The sequence below is a fragment of the Solenopsis invicta genome, chromosome 16, assembly GCF_016802725.1.
Source record: "Solenopsis invicta isolate M01_SB chromosome 16, UNIL_Sinv_3.0, whole genome shotgun sequence".
NCBI classification, from domain to species: Eukaryota; Metazoa; Arthropoda; class Insecta; order Hymenoptera; family Formicidae; genus Solenopsis; species Solenopsis invicta.
This window is the reverse complement of record NC_052679.1, coordinates 9,084,421-9,106,280: the sequence shown is the minus strand read 5'-3', so window position 1 is coordinate 9,106,280 and position 21,860 is coordinate 9,084,421. Positions and strand designations below refer to the sequence as shown.

At 33.7% G+C, this 21,860-nt stretch overlaps 3 protein-coding genes across 10 annotated transcripts in view; 1 reads left to right on the top strand and 2 right to left on the bottom strand.

The window, feature by feature from the left end:
- The first annotated feature begins 527 nt into the window (after window positions 1-527).
- On the top strand, window positions 528-3,128 carry LOC105198541 (U6 snRNA-associated Sm-like protein LSm5). 2 transcript variants are annotated; one of them, XM_026138968.2, is made up of 4 exons: window positions 528-854; window positions 932-1,128; window positions 1,217-1,342; window positions 2,944-3,126. In XM_026138968.2, exons 1-3 carry the CDS (start codon window positions 809-811, stop codon window positions 1,307-1,309), a joined length of 336 nt encoding a protein of 111 aa, XP_025994753.1. In that variant the 5' UTR covers window positions 528-808; the 3' UTR covers window positions 1,310-1,342; window positions 2,944-3,126. The 2 variants fall into 2 exon arrangements, with proteins under 2 accessions (XP_025994753.1, XP_011163578.1); XM_011165276.3 differs by lacking the exon at window positions 1,217-1,342 and having other exon boundaries at window positions 2,944-3,128.
- LOC105198540 (serine/threonine-protein kinase mos) lies at window positions 2,912-6,113 on the bottom strand. The gene is made up of 4 exons (XM_011165275.3): window positions 5,569-6,113; window positions 5,313-5,500; window positions 4,146-4,531; window positions 2,912-3,415 (listed from the first exon to the last, which is right to left on the bottom strand). The coding sequence occupies exons 1-4, from the start codon at window positions 5,646-5,648 to the stop codon at window positions 3,119-3,121; spliced, it is 951 nt and encodes a 316-aa protein (XP_011163577.1). The 5' UTR covers window positions 5,649-6,113; the 3' UTR covers window positions 2,912-3,118.
- A 1,543-nt stretch (window positions 6,114-7,656) lies between these two features.
- LOC105198542 (band 3 anion exchange protein) overlaps window positions 7,657-21,860 on the bottom strand; it is a 103,764-nt gene continuing 89,560 nt past the window's right edge. For all 7 annotated transcript variants that reach the window (XM_011165277.3, XM_011165278.3, XM_011165279.3 and 4 more), the window contains 3 exons: window positions 21,328-21,860; window positions 11,323-12,427; window positions 7,657-11,239 (listed from right to left, as the gene is read on the bottom strand). The exon at window positions 21,328-21,860 is cut by the window's right edge and continues 62 nt beyond it. In XM_011165277.3, coding sequence (XP_011163579.1) covers window positions 10,573-11,239; window positions 11,323-12,427; window positions 21,328-21,860 — 2,305 coding nt within the window. In that variant the 3' untranslated portion in view covers window positions 7,657-10,572. The remainder of the gene's footprint in view (window positions 11,240-11,322; window positions 12,428-21,327) is intronic.

Sequence of the window (21,860 nt, the reverse complement as noted above, 5' to 3'; positions counted from 1 at the left end):
TTTAAATGTGGACATTGTCGAAAGGTGCAAATTGAATGTTTGGTTAAGCGAGATATGTGAGCACCAGACATTCAAGATATCACTACCAAAAATAGGTCTGTTCGAGTTGCTTGAAATCCCCAAAAATTTTTGCACTCGAGATGAGATAAATATATATTCGATCGTAAGAAAGAGAGAGACGACAAAGAAATTAATTCAAAAAGGCAATACGAACAGGCCTAATGTCTTACCACAAATCACATTTGTCACTCATTGTAAAACAGCCTTAACTCCTTAGCGACAATTCGGTATCGTTAAGGTTGGTTTATGCAAACCGTAACCACTAACTTATGCCGGAATCTGTAAGAAATTGACCAATCATAATTAGTTTAGAAGAATAATCGACTATGATTGATCAATTGTTTACAGATTACGGCATAAATTAGCGGTTATGTCTTGCATAAACCAACCTTAAAGGGCCTCGTACATGAAATGCATAACATAACAAGCACACATAAGACCAACGGACCAATGAAAATGTTATGTAAATCAATATGGCGACTTTATGCTTGATGCTCATTGATCCATCGGTCTTATGTTGTGCTTATGTTATGTTATACATTTCATGTGCGAGGCCCTTTAGAATTGTTGTTGAGTATCAATCCTGGTACTGCGATTTATTATGTGAACCCGGTGAATTAGAAATCCAAAGGCTAATAAAGAAGATTGCAATATTCACTGCTCTTCAGCAACTCTTATGGCAACAGTTTACGAATTAAAGCGATTTGAATTCTAGTAAGCCGCGTAATCATTTCACTCATTATAAATAATGGCTACTTCGGTGAGCACAAATCCGTCTACGTTATTACCTTTAGGTAAAAGATACTTATATTTTTTTAAAGTTATGCCAATAATATTTATCAATATTATACTAATAAATTATTGCTTATAGAACTTGTCGACAAGTGTATTGGTTCTCGGATACATATTATTATGAAAAATGACAAGGAAATTGTGGGAACTCTGCAAGGTTTCGACGATTTTGTCAACATGCTGCTGGAAGATGTAACAGAAAGTGAGGCCACCCCGGAAGGTCGTAGAGTTACAAAATTGGATCAGATTCTTCTCAATGGCAGTAACATTACTATGGTTATTATCGATAACACAATATTTAACAGAACTTTAATGCAAATTACCAACATTTTTTCATTTCAAGATATCTTTGAATGTTTTACAGAATTGCAAAACATTTTTGCACGATTACACAAAAATGAAGAATTTAATAGGCTATTTTGAGATACTGACAAGAGCAAAATTTTTTAAACATTAATATAAAATATTCAGGATATTTGGATGGCAACAGGTGGGAAAAAATTTAAGGAGTAATTCTGATTAATAAAAGTAACATTATTAAAACGTTTTTTAAACATTCAAAAATATTACATTATTTAGGTAATGTTTTAAAAACATTCTCGTAACGTTATATAAAAATGTTGAAAAAATATTTGGTACATTATTAAAATGTTTTTTAAACAATCAGAATTATCATATTATTAGATAATATTTTAGAAACATGTATACAATAATCAAGGATAATAAAATCAAGACAAAAATCAAGAATAATAAAATCGCAATTAAGATTTTGTTTTTTATAATGTATATAAATATACTTTTTACAATTTACATGAATATTTAAGTACTTGGAATTACAAATTCATATTATAAGAATAACAAAATTTCAGTGATTTTGCTGTTTAGTTATAATGTTTAAATATTCATGTACTTTAAGCACTTTCTAAATGAATATTTAAACATTTAAAATTAAAAATTCAACTTTAATTATGTTATTTTGTTATACTTAATTTTTATCTCATCATCTAGAATTATTCCTGAAATTTTCCATTATCAAATCTTGTAGATATTAATGTATTTAAAAAATTTTTTTGTAGAACCAATTTAAAAATATCTTTATCATTTCATGCATATCAGATTTTTTCTAAAAATAATTATCACCTAATTTAAATTTTACTAAAAGTTTTTAAGGTTGCTGATTATAAATTAGTCAAAATTTTTCAATCTAAAATGATGAATCAAAATGAATTTTATTCAAATTCAACAAAATTTAGCATTTTGGTTGATCATATTTGATCTGCCAGCGATCTCAAAAACTTATATGTATTAACTTCATATGAAATAAAATTTAGCATTTTTAAGAAATGATTAAAAAACGCTCGTTTATCTGAAAATAAAATAATCACAAAGAAAAGTCATAGATGATTATTTATCAATTATTTGGTAAACGAATACTTTTAACTTTGAAACATTGGATTAATTGATAGTATTTCAATTCTTAATAAATAGGTATTTTTGTAATTAGGTTCATTAAAACTAAGTTAAGTCAAAATGTTCCTAATTTAAACATTGTGATTCAAATATACTTTACATTCTTAAAAAGCTTACTAATGTCCTTTCTTTGTAATTATTCCATTTTTACTATTTTGATTCATCGTATTAAATCCGCTTTTTAATTTTTTAATTTTTAAATTGAATAGCTTTTTTCATATAGCCTTATTGACTTTTAAAATCTGTTATTTTAACTTTTGTGAAAAATATATGTATTTTTTATCTTTATCCTATTTTATAAGTATTTGATCAGGTTTGCAGATTAAGAATTGAAATTCACAACTTTAATTAATTTTTTTGTAAAAAATTTTATCTTTTATCTTTAAAATCAACCCATAGAGAAGTTGCTGTTTATTTTTGTGGAAGATAAGAATTTTTTATGAACAGGGATATATAAGCACAGAATTAAGATGAAAAAATGTTGCTAATTTTAAGATTTTCTTAATTTTCAATTTTTAATCCTAATTTTGAAAAAATTTAACGATTTGTAACAATAGCTTTTGATGCGATAAAGATGAAAAGCAAGATGTAAACTTTCATAATTTATTTATTTTATTACAGTTGGTGCCTGGTGGCGAGATGCCAGAAACGTAAAACTGATTTTTGAATTATCATCCCAAGCTCATCGAATTATTTCTATTCCAATAAAATATGATTAAGCACTAAATCTAGCTACTTATCGTAAATAAGATTTTCTATAAGCTTCAAATTTGATTAAATAAATGTTTAATATTGATTACAAGAGATCAAGTCTATTGATTATTTCATCAAGTGAGGGTCTATCTGTAACATTCTGTGACCATGCCGCTCTAAATAGTTCCTTGTATCTTCCAGCAAACTCGTCGTCGAGAGTTTCATCTTTAGGACGTGTTCCTTTTACAGAAATATATATAATGGTATGGATATGTAATCCATGGAAAGGTACTTCTCGAGCCAGCATTTGCCAGGCTACAATTCCAAGTGAATAGATGTCGCTGGCGAATGTAGGTACGTTTCCTCGGAGCACTTCCGGTGCCGTGTAGCCTGGTGTGCCCTAATAAAGTGATTTTATGAGACGAAGCGAAATAAAAATCTTGTCATTAGATATAAACACACGACTATATAATTATATGTATGTAAGAAATAATTGAACTATATTGTATGTCCAACTGCTTTTATTAGGCAGAAACCTTATGGTATTAATTTCATGGGAAATTAATCCTCAGTAAAATAAAGTTGGTTTTCCACATATGATGCAACTCTAATGAACAAAAAATGAACGTCTTATATTTGCACTTTTAATAAACCACACACTGAAAAACAAAGTTGATTACTTGACTGCATTTTTCAATTGATCAAATTTTTTCGGATTAAGTATTTATATATTTAACTTAGATACATAAAATACATGAACTTCAGTTAAAGTATTTACAAATTTACTTTTTTTTTAAATACATAAAATTCTTAGACTTTAGTTATATTTAATTTAACTGTACTTAAATATTTATTAATTGAAAAAATTTAATCAAGTTAAAAAATGAAAAATACATAAAATATTTGAACCTTAGTTCAAGTATTTATGTATTTAATTTAAATACATAAATGTTTGAACTGAAAAATGTAACAAAGTTTGTTCACTAAATTATAAATTTTGTATGTGAAAATCAAACTTTTAATACTGGAATTCAATTTTCCATACAATTAGTGCCTAAGATGTTGAAGTATTTTCGAATAAAAATTCTATGTTTATATGTATATGTAAATATATGAATATACACGCATACTCGCGGCCTGTTTGAAACGTGCGGTTCGTCGACCAATAGAGAACTACCAAAGTCGATGAGCTTAGCTTGACCATTAGTTGCCATTAGGATATTGGTTGCTTTGACATCTGCGTGTATCACGCCGGAATCATGGCAGAATTGAAGCGCGCTAGCAATGTCTCTCCAAATAGAAACACGCTCTTCTTTTGGCAGAGCTGATTCCTGCAGCCTGTCCTGCAACGACGTGCCGCACAATTCCATTGTTATTAACGACAAGCTACTGCCCTGTTCTACGCTCAGTATTTTTACGATATTAGCGTGTCGCAGAACAGTCGCATGTCTCTCAGAGTTTATTACTTCATCGTCGTTTTGTTTTCGTGGAATGATTTTGACTGCTACTTGGTCTCCTAAGAAAAGTAACAATGATAAAAACTAATCTACAGTGTGCTCTTTGCTTTCTCTTATTTTTCAGCTATTGTCTTTTTGCTTCTTCACACACTGTTTTATTGGCTAAGATAAAAATTAACGAATTTCGGAAGAGACAAAAACGCACAAGAAATACGATAAAATAGTGCAAAGAAAATGGTAAAATAGTGCAAAGAAGTAACAATAGGGGAAAAGTAAGAAACAGGAAGCAAAAACCTTGTAGATTAATCTTAAATTGTATTTGAAAGTCCATAACATTGTATTTATAGCTTTCCATCACTTCTCGCGCAATTACTCCTGCACACAAAAATACTTTATTTTAAATATTTCATAAATTTATATACTTGCTGTTATATACATTTATCACAAGTTAATCATACACGTCAAATTCAATTTTAAAAAATATATATTTTTTAAATTTTAGTAATTTAATACTTAAAGAATATTAAGTAAAAACGAGAGTTAAAACAATAAGAATATTAAGTTAAAATAAAAATTCGATTTGTTTATTCTAACTTTTCTTCAATAAAATTTTACAATATTCTTCGAAAAAGTATATATTTTTAGTACATAATAACAAGTTTTTCTAAAGTTTGTGGCAAGTACATTTATTATTATGAAGAGAATATTTTTTATTAAAGATTTACCGTTACTTAACAGAAGAAAATAAATTGAATAATCGCTTTTCTTAGCAATAGAATCGATTGTTTGTGTGTACATTTAACGACAAAAATTTACCAAAAAAATGTTAAGGTAAGTCACCTTTGTAGAGCACCTTGTAGACTGTACCGAAAGCACCCGTTCCAAGCACAGGGCGATGTTTCTTCGGTAGACCATCCTCGAGCAGTTTGACTCTATTAGGTGTATCGATACTAAACGGTGACAATAGCCTTTCATTTTCCGCCCTTTTCTCCTGAATGCTCCTTGGAGTTTTTGGACTTGAAGGTGTTCTAATAAATCCATTACTTGTTAATAATTTGAATTAAATAATGTGAAAAGTTTCTCTTGTTATTTTTACCTGATGCTTGATATAGCACTTTTCAATGGCCGAGGTGAGAGATACTTCAGCGTAGGCACTAATCTTTGCGGTGAAGCCATTTGAGCCAAGTGACGATTACGATACGAATAACGATTTCTACATGTAGAAAAGAAACGCGTAGAATTTTTCCAACAGTATTTGCATAGAAAACGATAAAATTTCTATCGTGTATATATTGGAAAACCACAGAACTCTTATTAAAATTCCGTTTTCTGTATATCAACACATCAAGGACAGAGAGAACAGTTACATATGCGTGCGTACGCGCGCGCACGCGCGTATATGTGTGTGGACTGTCTAAGATAGAACGCTCTCAACTTTGAGAATATGAGATTTATATTTCTTTGACATATCGAGATTTTAATTATGAAATACGCAGTAAAAAATTTTTGTGTTAAATTTAACACGTTCACAAATGAATTCACCCAAATTTTTTTATTAATTCAATACACCTGAATGTGTTAATAATACGAATATTATGTAAAAAAATTAAGGCTCCTGAGTACTCGCCGCGGCCATATTGAAGTCGGGACTCAGAAGCGAGAAATTGCGTGAAATGACACGTAATTTTGTTCGACATACCATTTGTAAATAAAGCCAATTTGGATAAAATAGACTAAGCAGATGACTTTAAAACACTTCTGAATATCGGTCACGACTATCCTTTTTCCGCCTAACAGTCAGTAAATAGTTGTAAAAAGCATGTAAAGTGAAGCTATTGAAACAGGAAAACACATGGGCACGTAATTTTGTCCGACGTGCCATTTCTAAATAATGTCAATTTGGATAAAACAGACTAATCAGATGACTTTAAAACACTTCTAAATATCGGTCACGACTATCTTTTTTCCCCGTAACAGTCAGTAAATAATCGCAACAAGCATGTAAAGTGACATCTATGCAGACAGGAAAACACACAGATAGCTATTGAAAGGAGTGAAAAATGTACTTTTATGTATAAAATTCAAAGAAACTTTACTCGCAGTCCATTTTTACGAATTTGGTAAATACGAGACAAGATCATATTTTCACAATAAAACACATAATAACAAAATGACATGCACAATAACATTTCATCGTCAATCTGTCACGTTTCACGTGTATTTGTTCTAATTTTGTCCGCGACGAAATGTCGCTACCGTCAACGCGGAGTTCTCGGCTGAGGAGTCAGGAGCCTTAACACAAGAAATGTTACTGACTCAATTTGGAAACATATTTCAATAAAATTAACATTTATATGTTAAATTTACACATTTATTTTAAAATTTGCGTTTTAAAATAATATTTTTTTATGTTATTTGTTTACTTACCCATAAATTGTTATTTCAACACTAAAATATGTTGAAGATTAATTTAACCCAAAACAGTCAAATAATACAATTGCATTATGTTAAATTAATAACGTAATTAACGCAAAAAGGTTTTAACACTAGTACAAAATCTTTTCAGAACGTGTGTGTACTTATTCCAATTTTGTAAAAAAATGTCCTAAGATTTCCTAAATTTTACAGGAATTTTATTCAAATTTCCAAGTAAGATTAGATTAGAGATTTATGAATACAACCTTTAGGTAAGTTTATTTTATTATATTTTTTAATACTCCAAAGCCGTTTGAGTTTTGAATATTAAATTTGGAAAAGTGCTAAAGAGTTATAATATTAACTAAATATAGTATATAATAATCTATCCGCAATATACATACAGATTTAAATCACCGGAAAGAAATTCGAAATATGATGAGACACACAACTCGAGGACTCTTCTATTGTTACTAATTTTTTTTATAAACTTAGTGGTCACAAGAGAATGTACGTGGATATATATGATATATTTGTTGCTAATTTTGCATTATCAAGAAAAATTTAACAAAGATTTTGTCTCATAAAGAGTTTAAAAAAAGTTAAATTCCCAAAAACTTTTTCGAATATCAATAAAATCCAATAAAAATCTTTGATTTTTATAAATAATTCCCTGAAAATTCCAGATTTTTATCCGGTAGTAAACACTCTGTTTTTGCTGTTTAACAAAAAATGTAGTGGGGCAAATAGTAGTGGGACAAATATCAAGTAGAGTACAATTAAAATATGTTTTATTTCTTCGGTTGCTAATTCAAGGCATAAATCAGCTACTGAGAGTCTATTGCTAATTATTAGTTTTTTAATACTGTACGTTAACTAGATTATGTATGTACAATCGTACTATATCGCTCCGTAACAATTCACTTCGGTTCGCTAATCTTTTATCACGATGTAATATCAACGATATAGGAACGTATAGAGATGTATATGTATGTACGTGCGCATCGCGATAATTCTCTATGGATCAATTGAACATCTAATCAGACAGTTTGTATTGTAAACCTGTCGCTAACATTAAGTGCTTAATTATACCATTTTGTTTTCGAGCGATTCTGCTTGCTATCACAATGGTTAAGTATCGCTTTCACTCTCTCTAGACTTCTCTCTATTATAGATTAATTAACAATCGACGACTTGTAGTAATAAGCGGAAACTTGCGACTTTACGGAAGTTTAGTAAAATACTCTAATACGAATAAAAATACAATATATCTTCTCTATATAGTTTCTATTTGTTCGAAAATAGTTTATTTAGTTAAACACAACTCTTCTCTTTTTCTCTTCACCAGCCTTATTCCCTACTATAATTCCGCGCACTTTAATTATAGCGATCATCGATTGCTTGGTCTTGGATCACTTCTCTCGGGTTTAAGTCGTAAGAATGAATTAGAATTGTGGATTGGTATTTTACGAGCAAAATACAAGGATGTCTACCTAATAGAAGCTGCAGGACGTACAGATCGGTAGAAAGAATATAATACCACAATTACGATTTTGTCAACTTGCAAGACTGGAACATCCGTTTAGAAGATCCGTCCAGCCCGAAAATTTATGATATTGAAAATATAAGGGATTTGTTTATGTAGATGTACATATAAAAATATATGTAAGAACTATTCTATATTTTAAGTACTCGCAATCACGAGTAAGCACCTGTGCACATAAGGGAAACACCAAAATTGTGTGTTTTTAAGTATCCTTTTGAGTTTATAGAATAAGACGCGTGAGTTTGTAAGTACTTGTGGATATAAAGATATGTATATACATAAATACGACTTGAAAATCGATAAATTTTTAATATGTAGCAATGATAAAGTTTATAAAAGCAAAGATTATTAAGGCTTTAATGTTTAAGATTAATACAAATCTGTTAAATGTGTTTTGACGAAAATTAAGGCTGAAATCTCTAAGATCAAGAATCTGTAAAAGTATTCGCAAACATAGTATCAATACATTTAAAGATGTAGAGGCACCATTGTGAGGGATAAAAAGGGGAAAAAAGTATAAAATTTTGAAATTTGGATATCGTGTAGAAATGTGGAATATAAAGATTCACAAACTGTACCATGTAAATCTTTGAAGAATGGAAAGATCAAGGCAACTGTATGTATGTTCTTTCATATATACAGACATACATACACACACATGCGCTATACACTGAGAAAAAAGTTATTAACTTCACTAAATTTTTCAAATTGATCAACTGATTTCTTCAGTTTAGTATTTATCTATTTAACTTAAATACTTGAACTTCAACCCAGATCTTTACCCAGCAAACAAAAATGAATTTGTATGGTTATTATTAAATTCAAATTCTTAATTGTTCAAATTTATTTCAATCCAATCAAAGGTTAAAATTCTTTAAATTCATTTAATCCATGAAGATTGAAACTACGGGATTTTTATTTTTTTAATTTAAAAAATATTATGCGCGCGGGCTACATAATTCATTTTAATCCATGAAACGGGATTGAAATGAAGTAATTCCTATTCTTCCAATCTAAAAAAGTTTTCGCTGATCACGCAATCCATTTTAATCTATGACATGGGCTGCGGTCCATTCTTTGATTAGTCAATTTGTAAAACTCTTTATTCTGATTGGTTGATCAAACACGCTTCAAAGCATCAAGTGGACCATAGTCGTAGGAATAAAATAATGTAATCGTAATTTAATCCAAAATATATTCAAATGAATTAAAATGGATTACAAATTTTCAATCCATTTAAATTCATTTCCGTCTACTAAGTATATATTTAACTTAAATATGTAAAATATTTGAATTTCGGTTTAATATATAAATATTTGAATTAAAAAAATTTAATTAAGATAAAAAATTTAGTCAAATCAAAAACTTTTTTTAGTGTACACATCCATAAAACAGGAAAGGAAGGAGTGATTTGTGAAAACATTATCTCTTGAAAATCATGGTTAGAAAAGCATTGTCCTCGTAACATTTCGGTTTGGCACTATCTTGCCGTTATATAAACTTCTCCTCAACATTGTATCATCAAGCGTAAACATCAGGCACTCAGAGGCACCGGGTTTTCACTTAATTTCAAGAATGCAAATCGCATCATTCATTAGGCAAATACGAATAGTTCTATCATTTTTAAATATACAGTCAGACTATTTATATTAGTTAAAAAAAATAGCTGAAATATATAAGCAGATGCAATATGTTTTAACAATTAACAATAAAAATAAATATTCATGCGTCTCGAGAGATTAAAAAAATTTTATAGAATAAAAACTCTGCAAAACACAAAATAATTAAAAATTTGTGCAAACGAGATCCAACAGTCTAATGACTGTTACGATAATCCTTTCTATATTATATGTCTTATATCTCTATAATTTGAATTACATGATATTCTATCCATTTGTGAGTTTCCTATCAATGGACCTTATCAATGGACGTTTTATATGTGTGTATACCTATATATATTTCTATTTGACGAAAATAGAACTCTATATTTGCGAATCGGCGTTAGATAAGAAAACCCTGATGTAAGACAGGTATATGAGTAGATAGCTTCGAAAGATACACGGTGGACAAATTTAGAAAAAGAGAGAGAGACGAAGAAAGAGATACGCCGTGATATCGAAGAGTCGATTAAGGCACAATCTAACCAGGTAGAGGAGCCTCCTCATAAAAGTCCAATTCGTCTTCCTCGTGCTCAGGTCCCTTACTATCAAGAGCACGCAGCTCCGCAGTGGTAAAGAAGTGGCTCATCTGAGCGCGTAGCGGTATCATCAGGATGAGGAAGAAGGGCAGGGCTAGGGCGGCTCTGGTACTTTTAACTATCCACAATATGGCTAGGCACAAGATTTGTATGGAGGTGAAGATGTGCATCTTGTAGGTTTGCACACGGCGCACGTAATTTGCCGTGCCATGGTGCTTGACTGGCATGAAAAAGAGCTTAACGCGATCAAACAGTTGCACGCCGTTCGTTGACGAGATGCCCATGTAGAGGAACACACCAAGAAGGACGGACATCGGTACCCGTCGCAGCAGCGGTGCCATCAGCACGCTCACGCCTATAAGTATCGCGACCAAGAGAGCGCTCACTCGTTGCTCCTTCACTTCGACAATGTGCGGTTTGTCGCCGGGTGCGTGAGTGCGTGACATCACAGTCACGGCGGACACATGGGTGAGGGAACGCACCGACGCAGCAGAACACCAGGGCGCACCCATCAGACCACATCCTACATTCATCAGGCAGACTACCACAATATCCATGTGATAGCCGTTGCCCTTTCGCAGCTTACGCTCCTTTTTATCAATGATCAATCTGCAAACGGACGGTGTGGTTAGTCAAAAATGTAAATCATCTCTCTAACAGTTAGGTAAAAAAGATTTGTTAAATTTACTTACTCCGATATTTGCGTCTCCATAAATACTAGAATGTAAACCAGCAAGGCTGGTACCACGCAAGCTAGAGCCATCCAAAGCGGTATAGGTTTTTCGAATCCAGCGGGAGACACGAACCAATTTCTACCGGGTATAGTTGGAGAAAGTCCTTCAGGAACTAACAGCTTTTCCGTTTTTACCATAAATAGATAGTCGATCAGAACAAAAACGATGATGCTAATAGGCACGCCGAAATCTCCGAAGGCTCTACGAGCGCTACGACCCAGATAGTGACTGTTGCGGAAAATCCTCAAATAATAGGCGCCCAGAAAGGTACCCAAACAAAGTATAGTACACATTAAAGCGGTATTGGGCTGATTGATTAACAATCCAGCTATGTCATAGCTCGACACCAGTTCACGAACGTCCTTTAAGTGCCAAATCTCTTCAGTTCCGTTCCATGGCGATCTGGTGACCTTCATTTCAGTGACGTAGAGTGGATAGGTTGTGTCGTTGATATCTGGACCAAAATTGTACTCGTGAAGAAGAGGATTGCGAACAAAATAATTGTACAGTTTGATAAATGTTTCGACAATGTAAAGTATAGAGATCAACCCAGTGAAAATCTCTTCGGTGAAACGCGTAAAAAGTCGTACGAGAACCGAACCCTCGACGCAAGCGATTGCCAAGGCAATGATACCCATCCAGGCGCCAACGTACACTCGTACCGTAAGAAACTCGAGCTCGTTCGCCAAACAAAAGTTGTACAAGCTCTCGTCGAAAAGCAAAAGTGGACCGGTCGTGCCGATGATCACCAACGGTTGAGTGGCGAATAGTGCCATTACTACGCCCGTCCAGGAGCCGGAGACTAGAGTTTCGGAAATGCCTATTACATTCTGCGTCTTATCGCTCAAAAGACCGCCGAAGGTGATGGCGGTGCACAACGCGGCAAAATACATGAAAATAGCCGCCGCAAGACAGGACGAGCTCAAACCATCTGTGAAATCAGACAAATAGTAGGGATAGCGACGCTTAATGTCATTGATGAGGCCGCCAAATGGTCGTTTGGTACGTCGCAACGGATCGTCATCCTCCGGTGGCTTCTTCTCCTCCTCACCAGCAAGAAGAGCTGTTACATATACATTACAAGTATATAAGTATATTACATTATAAGTATATAAGCATAAGTAAACAGTTCAACAATAAATAAATAAATAAATAATCAGAACAAGATTAGTCATTTTCTAAAGTTTTTTGGATGCTAAATTCGGTTTCCAAATTGCTCCATCATGTCACAATTTTGAGAAATTTGCAATTAAAGTTACAAAAATAGTTATTTTTAGAATATTATAATTAGATCATTGATGATTTATCAAAAACTTATATCTATAAATAAATCTTTTGCGAAAAAATTACCGAGAAATTTTCTCAACAATATTCTCTACAAATTCTTTGAAAATTTGTCTATGTTTTTCTGTAGTTTGTCCATATTAGATTCTCTTCATTTTTTCTATAAATAGATTTTACGGAAAAAATGCATAGAAATGTGTCTTCCATGCAATTTTTCTGTAATATTGCCTGCAAATCTGTCAGCATTTTCTCTGCAATTTTGTTTGCAGTTTCTCGTCAATTTCTCTACTAATATGATTTACGGATAAACTTCTCTAATTTTTTTTTACAGACCGCTTTTGCAAAGAAATATAGAAAAAACAAAAAAATATTTTTGCCTGGGTATTTCTTTAAACTTAAAGTTTTTTTTAACGCTAAACACGAATCCTATTAATAAATTCAAAATTGACAAATATTGACAAATTTAAAATGAATTCAATACGGATGTCGAGATTTTAAAAAATGTTTGAATTGTTGCAAAACCGTGTGTGTGTGTGTGTGTGTGTGTGTGTGTGTGTGTGTGTGTGTGCGCGTGTGCGTGTGCGTGTGTGTGTGCGTGCGTGCGTGCGTGCGTGTGTGTGTGTGTGTGTGTGTGTGTGTGTGTGTGTGTGTGTGTGTGTGTGTGTGTGTGTGTGTGTGTGTGCAGAATGTCCTGGAATAAAAAATAGAATAGTGAGTTCTGCAAATAACCGGAATTGAATGTCAAATGACTTTTCTACAATGCTTCGTTCCATCAATCCGAAAATGAGCCCTAAGTGTAAGTGCATTACATGCTCATGCTAAACGCACACTGGCTGCGTTGGAAAACTGGCTATAAGCGAGTTTGCAATTATTACAAATAAGATTCATTTATATTTCACATAACATAAAATTTTTTAATTGTAATACTAATTATTTTACACTTTATTAGCAATTTTTCGGGGTATCTCATATTACCCAGATAACACAGAACATTCTATGAATGTCTATGATTGTTCTATGGATATTTGAATGTTTATAGAACGTACCCAGTCAGCAAAATGTTAGCACATGTTTCGGCAGGCTGGCGGCAGATTCGATTACGACGTGTTGACAGACTGAACTCAACTGATCTCAAATTCTGCTTACGTTCTGTTAACAGAACCTGTTGATATTTTATGTCAGCAGAATGACAGCACCAGACGAGCACGCCGTGCTGCCAGCACGTGACGCCAGATAGGCGGCAGAGTTCAAACATGATATGCGCAACACAATTTGACGGCAGACTGCTAGCACAAATCGAGCACGCCGTGCTGACAAGTTCTGACGTCACGCTGGCAGCAAAAATCAAGCATTTTGTATTTAAAATTTTCAAAAATTTTTATTATAAAAAAGTTTTTTTTAGTTTTCTTGCAGATATTATTCTTATTTTTATTATAGGTTAATCTAATTTGCATATATTTTATTTTACTAATTACGATTACGCATTATTTTACAATTTTTAAAAACGCATTAGCGCCGGCGGGATTCGAACCTAAAATTTCGGGACAATAACCTAATACGCTAACACTGAGCTAATCGTACACTTGTAATATCATTAATAAAAAGTTATATTTAAAGTAAAGCTGATTTGAACTGGAAGAAACTTACAGTTACGTGTTGAGTATCGCGCAAACATTCTCACTAATCCTTTGATTTAATCTTAAATATTTTTAAAATTAATTATATAAACTATATAATTAAATAATTAAAACCCATTTCAGACTAATATAGTCAAGAAAACAACAATTGAAAATAGTACGGGAACATGAAAAAACATTATTGACGTAAAAAGCACGCTGACAAAAATCAATTTTGCAACTAATTGTTATAAACAAATTACTAAAAATTGACTGTAGAGAAAAACTGATTACTCCAATCGATTCTTTGGGAAAACTGACTCAAGAAACATATATAACACTTTCTTAATTGTTATAAACAAATTAATTGCAAAATTTATTTTTGCAACGTTCCTTTAGTAATTTTTCCCGTAGAATCGATTGGAGTAATCAGTTTTTCTCTACAGTCAATTTTTAGTAATTTGTTTATACCAATTAGTTGCAAAATTGAGTTTTGAAAAGTTTTTTTACATTAGTAATGTTTTTTCATGCTTTAGTCCTATTTCCAATTTCAATTTTTTTGAATATTTTTGTTAGTCAGACTATGGCCAGGAACGGGTTTTAATTATTTATATATGCGGGCAGATGCAGATAGAAATCTGGACAAATACATGCGGATAGATACGAATAGGATTTCTATACGCAATCACGGACAGATGCAGATAGAAATTGCGGCGTATAGAATGCAAACAGAAACAGACAGAACATATGCATAAAGAAATTGATTTGTCCAATAATTAAGCAAATGCATAAAAAAATGGATCAATCACTTTCTTTATGCATATGTTATTTATGCGTGCAATTATGCAAGTTTGCCTGAAAAGGCCCTTAATAAATTCATGAAGAGTTACGTCACAATTTAAAAATTAATATGCAAAACAGCACGGGGTGCTCGATTTGTGATGTCAGTTTGCCGTCAGATTATGTTACGCAGGTTATGCTTGAATTGTGCTGTCAATCTGATGTCACGTTCTCTTAGCACGGGGTGCTCGATTGGTGCTAACAATCTGCCGTCAGATTGTGTTGTGCAGGTCTTGCTCTAATTCTGTCGCATATCTGACATAAACTGCTGGCAGCACGGCGTGTTCGCGTGGTGCTGCCAGTCTGCTGTTAGATTGTCACGTAGATCTGGCTCGTTTTTTGCCGCCAATCTGACGTCAGATCTTGTCAGCACGCGGTGCTCGATTTCTGCTGCCAGTCTGCCGTTAGATTGTGTTGCGCAGGTTATGCTTGATTTCTGCCGCCAATCTGACAACAGTCCTGTCAACACTATGTGCTCGATTTCTGCTGAAATTAAATGTCAACAGTTTCTGTCCAATTTCTGACAGCAGTTTGCTGACACCGCAGATATTGCAGAGTCTGTGTGAAATCTGTTGCCTTTCTGGTAACAGAAGGTGATAGCAGACTCTCCGAATAATCTGTTTGTTCACGTTTGGCTGACGGGGTACATGGACATCCATAGAACGTTCATGATATCTGGGTAGGGGCACGTTTTTTCAATTTTGCATAAAGACCTTTTTTTACATTTTTATAATTTTCAGAAAAAAATAATATTTAGATTTTCCCTTCTGCAGTATATTAAAGTTTATTAAATTCCATTCAAGATAACCCTATTATATTTTCAAATTCTGTCCATAGATTTCCGGCAATTACACAAAATAATCGTCTGACAATCTAAATAGGAGATAGAGTATTATCTAATATACTTTACTCTACATTTAATCATAAATATCTTATTAACTATAATGGAGATAAATTCTTTTTGTGGCCTAAAAGTTTCATCAACCAAGCAAATAACGCAATATAACAGGGGTGCGTTCAACACAAACGTTCGGATGTACTCAGATGTCGTTTCATCTTTGTTGTTTACCGAATGTTAACAAAGATAGAATAATGTTAAGTGCACTTAGGCGTTCATTCTGAACGCAGCCCTGATATTGTGGCGTTCACGCTTCTTCTTCTTCTTCCGATTAATTTGACACCCGTCCCCAATAATCAGGAAGGGGGGGGGGGACGACTTGGCCATTAAACAGAATTAGTATAGGCTTGTTTTCTATTCCTGCACTAGACTGCACTGGAACGTTCTTTCTTGCTTTCACTAACTTTCAAATATATATCTATTTCATTTTAAGTGTACACTAATTCAGGGAGTTCAGGAACAGAAAACAAACGGTATGTGAACTACGAAACAATAAATAGGAATACAGGATATGATTGCGCAAAAGATAATTGCCGATTGTGATGCAATCGGCGGATTCAAAAATATTTTCGATAACGGACGAACACGTCCGCACATGTTTGACGCCCCAAACGGACTAGTTGCGTTCACGCGAATGGGCACGCAACCATAACGGTGCGCCCGTCCAGCCGCCACTACACTACACACGTTTGTGCGCTAGGCTAACGCCACGGCGTCATCAACAGATGGCGCTTTCGGGAGTTGAGTGCGACCGCGGGGCAAATATAATAGCGATTTCGGCTGGGGCACACCGGTTGCACATTTCAGGTGTCGGTGCAGCTTTTGTGTTTGGCTAGTTAAATAATGCAGTCTCTCAGTGGTGCCGCGGGCTCGATACACCTCACAAATTCATATTGGGTGTACACAAAGTGGACCTGAGAAAATAGTCGGGGCCAGTTTGTGTGCCACCGATAAAGTGGCACACCGATGTGCCTCAGCCGAAATCGCTATAAGAAATCCCGCCAACCGAGAAAAATCAGCCTTCGGGCCTTCGCTCGTCAAGTCACAGTGAGCATTTCCTGGAGAATCAAGTATAACGAGTTCTTCCAAGAAAATTATATCGGAGGATTCGTTGTCGGCCCATCTACAACCTTAAGCACCGATCGTTTGGCAAGGACTCGGTCTCCGCGGAGGTGGAATCCCAGGGAGAAATGATAGAAGTTGGATTGACGTCAAATTGACGTCATTTTGACGGTCAAAATGAGATCAAATTTCACGTCGACATCGATGTTAAAATGTTCAAATTTCGATGCTATTTCGATGTCAATATCAACGTGTATAAAACATTTAATAAATGATATTAACATCCTTTCTTCGGTATTATAACTCAACGAGAAATGCCCTATATCGAATCGTATAGAAATAATTTCGACGTCAAATTGATGTCAATTTGACATTGATTCTATTATCATTTCCCAGAAATCGTTTAATGGACTAGAAGGATGGAAAAAATCATACCAAAAGTTAAAACATTTAATTAAAAAATACAATGTGCCGAAAATGTGTGATTAAAATCGATTTAAAAAAAACTAATTTGAATCGATCGAGATTTCTAAACCGAAAATACAGTATTAAGATCGATTAAAAATAAGATCGAAACCCAGATAGATTTATTAAAACAGAATACATTAATGTAAACGTAATAAATGTTTAATTTACAAAAAAAGTATTTCTTGTATCTTTTTTGTTAAAAAGGATTAAAAAAAGATTAAATTTGAATTAAACATTTAATTCATGTACAAGATTAAATAACAATACAAATTGTTATTTACATAAAAAAATATAGAATTTTATGTTGAACAGTATTCCACACATACGTCACGTATAAAAAGAACAAGAGCAAGTATTCGTCTCGAAATTACAATAAGCAGCTTCTAAGAGTTTCATTGAAGTATGAGCTGGGGAGTCGGCCGCGGTGGCGCCTAAATAAAAAGCCTGTAGCCGCATTCGACTTACGAGAATATCCATCGCAACGTGGCCGCCTAGCGGTGGCGCCAGCACTCACTTATTAAATCTATCATTTCAATCCGAAATTACAGGATTTCATAAATTATGATTAAATCAAATTTTAATGTGATGTAAGACGCCGACAATTCTTGTGTGCCATTTTTAAATAAAGAGATATTTTGATGACAACACTATAAATCACATTAACAAATTTGTAAAATTGTCCAAAGGCTATGCTTTTTTTGGCAGTTAATAAACAACTGTCAAGAAAAAAAATAGTATTCGAACAATTGTACAAATTAGTTAAAATGATTTACAATGTTATTTTATCAAAAGCTTTACATTTAAAAATAGCACGCAAGAATTCTTAGCGTCTCAGCGTATCATTTCTCGCTACTAATGTCAATATTCCTAAATGTAGTCGCTGTGAGTATTTAGGATTCTTAATGCAACTGATTTAAAATTTTTCAAAATTTTTATATTATGCATTACACTTAAACAATTTATAAAATTAGAAAAATAAAATCTAATAATAATTAGAAAAATAAAATATAATATATAATATATGTATATCTATAGATTTTGAAAAATTAATATAGATAGTGTAGATGTTGACGTATAAGTGTCAAATAGATTACATTACATTCTTATTTAAAACAATGCAAATAATACTTTTAAACATTAACTTTTAATTTAACTTAATTTAATTTCTTAATGCAATTTTTAATTACTTTTATTTTTTATTCAATTTTTAAATTTTATTAAATTTACAATTTTTTATTGTTATTACTATAATATAACTCAACGAGAAATGACTTATCGAATTAATATCGAAATTATTTCGACATCAAATTGATGTCAATTTGACATCGATTCTATTATCATTTTATTATAGTTTCTGCAGCACCCCTTTTTTCTATGCACTCAATAACAGAAAGCTAAACATCTAAATAATTTAAAGCATGTTACCATGTAAATAAGTTTTTCTATACATACAATTAGATATAATAATAATAGTTTAATTTTCTGTTTTATACACAATCAAATTTTAAATTTCAATTACCGGTAAAAAATTTTTATGTAAAAAATATATATATAATTATATATAAAATATGTTCATATATGTTTTCTTATTGTTTGGTTATTTAGAATAATTTTAAAAATCTAATTTAAAAAAATTACATTCTTATTTAAAACAATACAAATAATACTTTTAAAAATTAACTTTTAACTTAACTTAATTTAATCTCTTTTAATGCAATTTTTAATTAATTTATTTTTTCATTCAATTTTTAAATTTGATTAAACTTAAATTTTTTTATCGGTATTATTTAACTAAACCTATCAAAGATTGTAAATGTTGTTGATGTTTGATTGACGTCGATGCGATCAACGTCAAATTGTTGGAAAACGTCGACGTCAAATTGTTGGAAAACATCAACATCAAATTGACGTCGATGTCTTGACTTGGAAACGTTTTAGACGCCATCGACGTCAAATTGACGTCGATTCAACCTATCATTTCTCCCTGGGGTCAGTCTGCTCCCTCAGCGTCGAGCTTTGCTCCACCGGTGTAAAAACTACAAACAAAGATCGTTCCCTCGGCGTCGAGTCTTACTCCGCCTCGAGGACAAAGAACGACCCCTCCTCGAGTGTTGAGCCCCGCTCCGCTGCAAGGTTGAGTCTCTGCAATTAATATTAATAATACGAACAGAGCACAGACTCGAAGAAGTAGCCGACCAAGCAAACAGGATGCACGAAGTGACGCACTACAGTCGCAACAGCATCAACGATAGCAGAGAGTACATTAAAGTCATTTGAAACACAAGTGCAAAAGCTGACAAAGCAAGCAACAATGTTGACAACAAACTCACGCATTGGAAAAAGCAGGAGCGAAGCAGAAGCCGCTCCAGAAGCAGAACACCAGACAAAACGTATTACTATCATTGTCGATTTGGCGCAGAAGCAAAGAAATGTTCCAAGTCATGCGAGTTCAAACCAGAAAACGAAAAGGGCAGTCGTTAATGGCGGCCAACGACATCAGCCCATTACTGTTCATGACAGATCGTATTTCGAAGAGAAGATATCTCATCGACACAAATTCCAATATAAGTGTCTACCCACGGACATTAATTCAAGGATGCAAAGCAGCGGACACGCACCAACTATATGCAGCCAACGGATCTACGATATCTACATACGGAGACATCACGATACAACCTGACTTTGGGTTACGCCGTATTTTTCCATGGCGTTTTGTCGTAGCCGACGTAACTCAACCTATAATAGAATCAGACTTCCTGGCACACTATCATCTCCTATCGGATGTAAATAAAGAGGAAGTTATTGCTAGATAGCAACAAAGAATTAAAAGCCACAGGGATTCCAACGGCAAGAAAAGGAGATTCGGTCAAATCGATAATAAAAGAAACCCAGTACCATGATATGACCAAGTTTCCAATCACGAAGCCAAAGCACAACCGCTCTCCGGGTGTTGAGCCCAGCTCCGCTGCAGGATTGAGCCCTGAAGGCCCTACTACCTGGACTCATATTTTGCTCTGCCTGCCAATTCCCCGAAGGACGAGACCACCGAGGATGTTCTTAAAGGACAACGACTCACATCAGTGCCATCCGGTGTCACCGTCGTAGCACCTCTCGCCCGTAAAGGATATCGGGGTAGCACACCGACCTACGTTTAAAGGGGTCATCAGGGGTACTCAAACCTCGCCCCTGAGGTGCCCGGAGTGCGTTCTACACCGCCAAGGAAAAAGACCATTTTCGACGTGGTTCCGCAGGAGAAAGAGGAGCCGTAAGAACTTGGCCACCAGCAAGAAATAATCGGCCTTCTTCAAGAGCCCAATCGGCCCTTTTCAGAGAAAGGCCCCCATCACAAAAAACTTAATTGGTTCCATTGGTGTAACAATAAATCACCAAAGATATACTGTCATATAACATTACTTGTAGTGTATCTATGTTATATAGCATGTATTACATATGTTATATTCGGTGTTGAGAATATATTTAATTTTGATTGCAATAAAATTTCTCCTGCACGTCATATATCATAATTGTAAAATGGCAAAGTAATTGTAAAATAAATTCTTTTTGCAATTCTAATTACAAATTTTTTTAAATTGTTTTGCAATAAAACCAAATTTGTATTTAGTGTTCAAAAAACTAAAGAAAAAGACTAGTCTCGTTCTAATGTTATTTTTTGTTGAATTGGATAATAGTCAATTAAAAATCACAAAACAAGATCAATAAATTTTAAGAATTGAAAAACAAGTATTCAACTACCGAGATGTTTATCACGTTTTGAAATAGATTTGAAGAAATTACCTTTCTTCACAGCTGCTTCACTTTGCTCCGGCTTGCTTTTCTCCTCGAGCGCCTTCGCCTTCCGTTTCCTGATGGCCTCACTTTTCGCCTTAAGTTCATCGAACGGTAGCAGGGCCTGTCTCTCCCAGTCGCCGGGAGGCAGTACAATCGAATCGTCTAGGAACTCATTGATAGCCGAGAGCAGCTCTCGTCTCTCGTTGGCCTTGTAAGCGACTTTGTGGAACGACGTGTTTGCCATTAAAGTGGAGATTGACCGGCCGATCTCGTGATAATCCAAATCCGCATTTCTCGGTCCCAACAGAGTGAACATAAATCTGACCGGTATTGTGACCTCCGTAAGAGATGGCATGAATACACCTTCGGCCAATCGTACGAAGGCGATCGTTGGCTGATCCAGAAAGTCGACAGCACCGACAAGTACAACTGTCGCCTCGGCACCGGCTGGAATTCTCTTGAGGATGTGGTCGTTGTGGCCCTTCTTCAAATCCTCATTACTACTCATATATGTTAGCTCCTCTTTAATATCGACCACG

What these genes read in the sequence shown, in the direction of transcription:
- LOC105198541 (XM_026138968.2), top strand. Translation starts at nt 809, where the DNA reads ATGGCTACTTCGGTGAGCACAAATCCGTCTACGTTATTACCTTTAG. An exon ending in GTCTACGTTATTACCTTTAG is followed by an intron (nt 855 to 931) that starts GTAAAAGATACT and finishes TATTGCTTATAG; the next exon opens with AACTTGTCGACAAGTGTATT. An exon ending in ATGGCAGTAACATTACTATG is followed by an intron (nt 1,129 to 1,216) that starts GTTATTATCGAT and finishes AATGTTTTACAG; the next exon opens with AATTGCAAAACATTTTTGCA.
- LOC105198540 (XM_011165275.3), bottom strand. Translation starts at nt 5,648, where the DNA reads ATGGCTTCACCGCAAAGATTAGTGCCTACGCTGAAGTATCTCTCACCT. An exon ending in AGTGCTATATCAAGCATCAG is followed by an intron (nt 5,501 to 5,568) that starts GTAAAAATAACA and finishes TGGATTTATTAG; the next exon opens with AACACCTTCAAGTCCAAAAA. An exon ending in ACGTTTCAAACAGGCCGCGA is followed by an intron (nt 3,416 to 4,145) that starts GTATGCGTGTAT and finishes TCACTTTATTAG; the next exon opens with GGCACACCAGGCTACACGGC.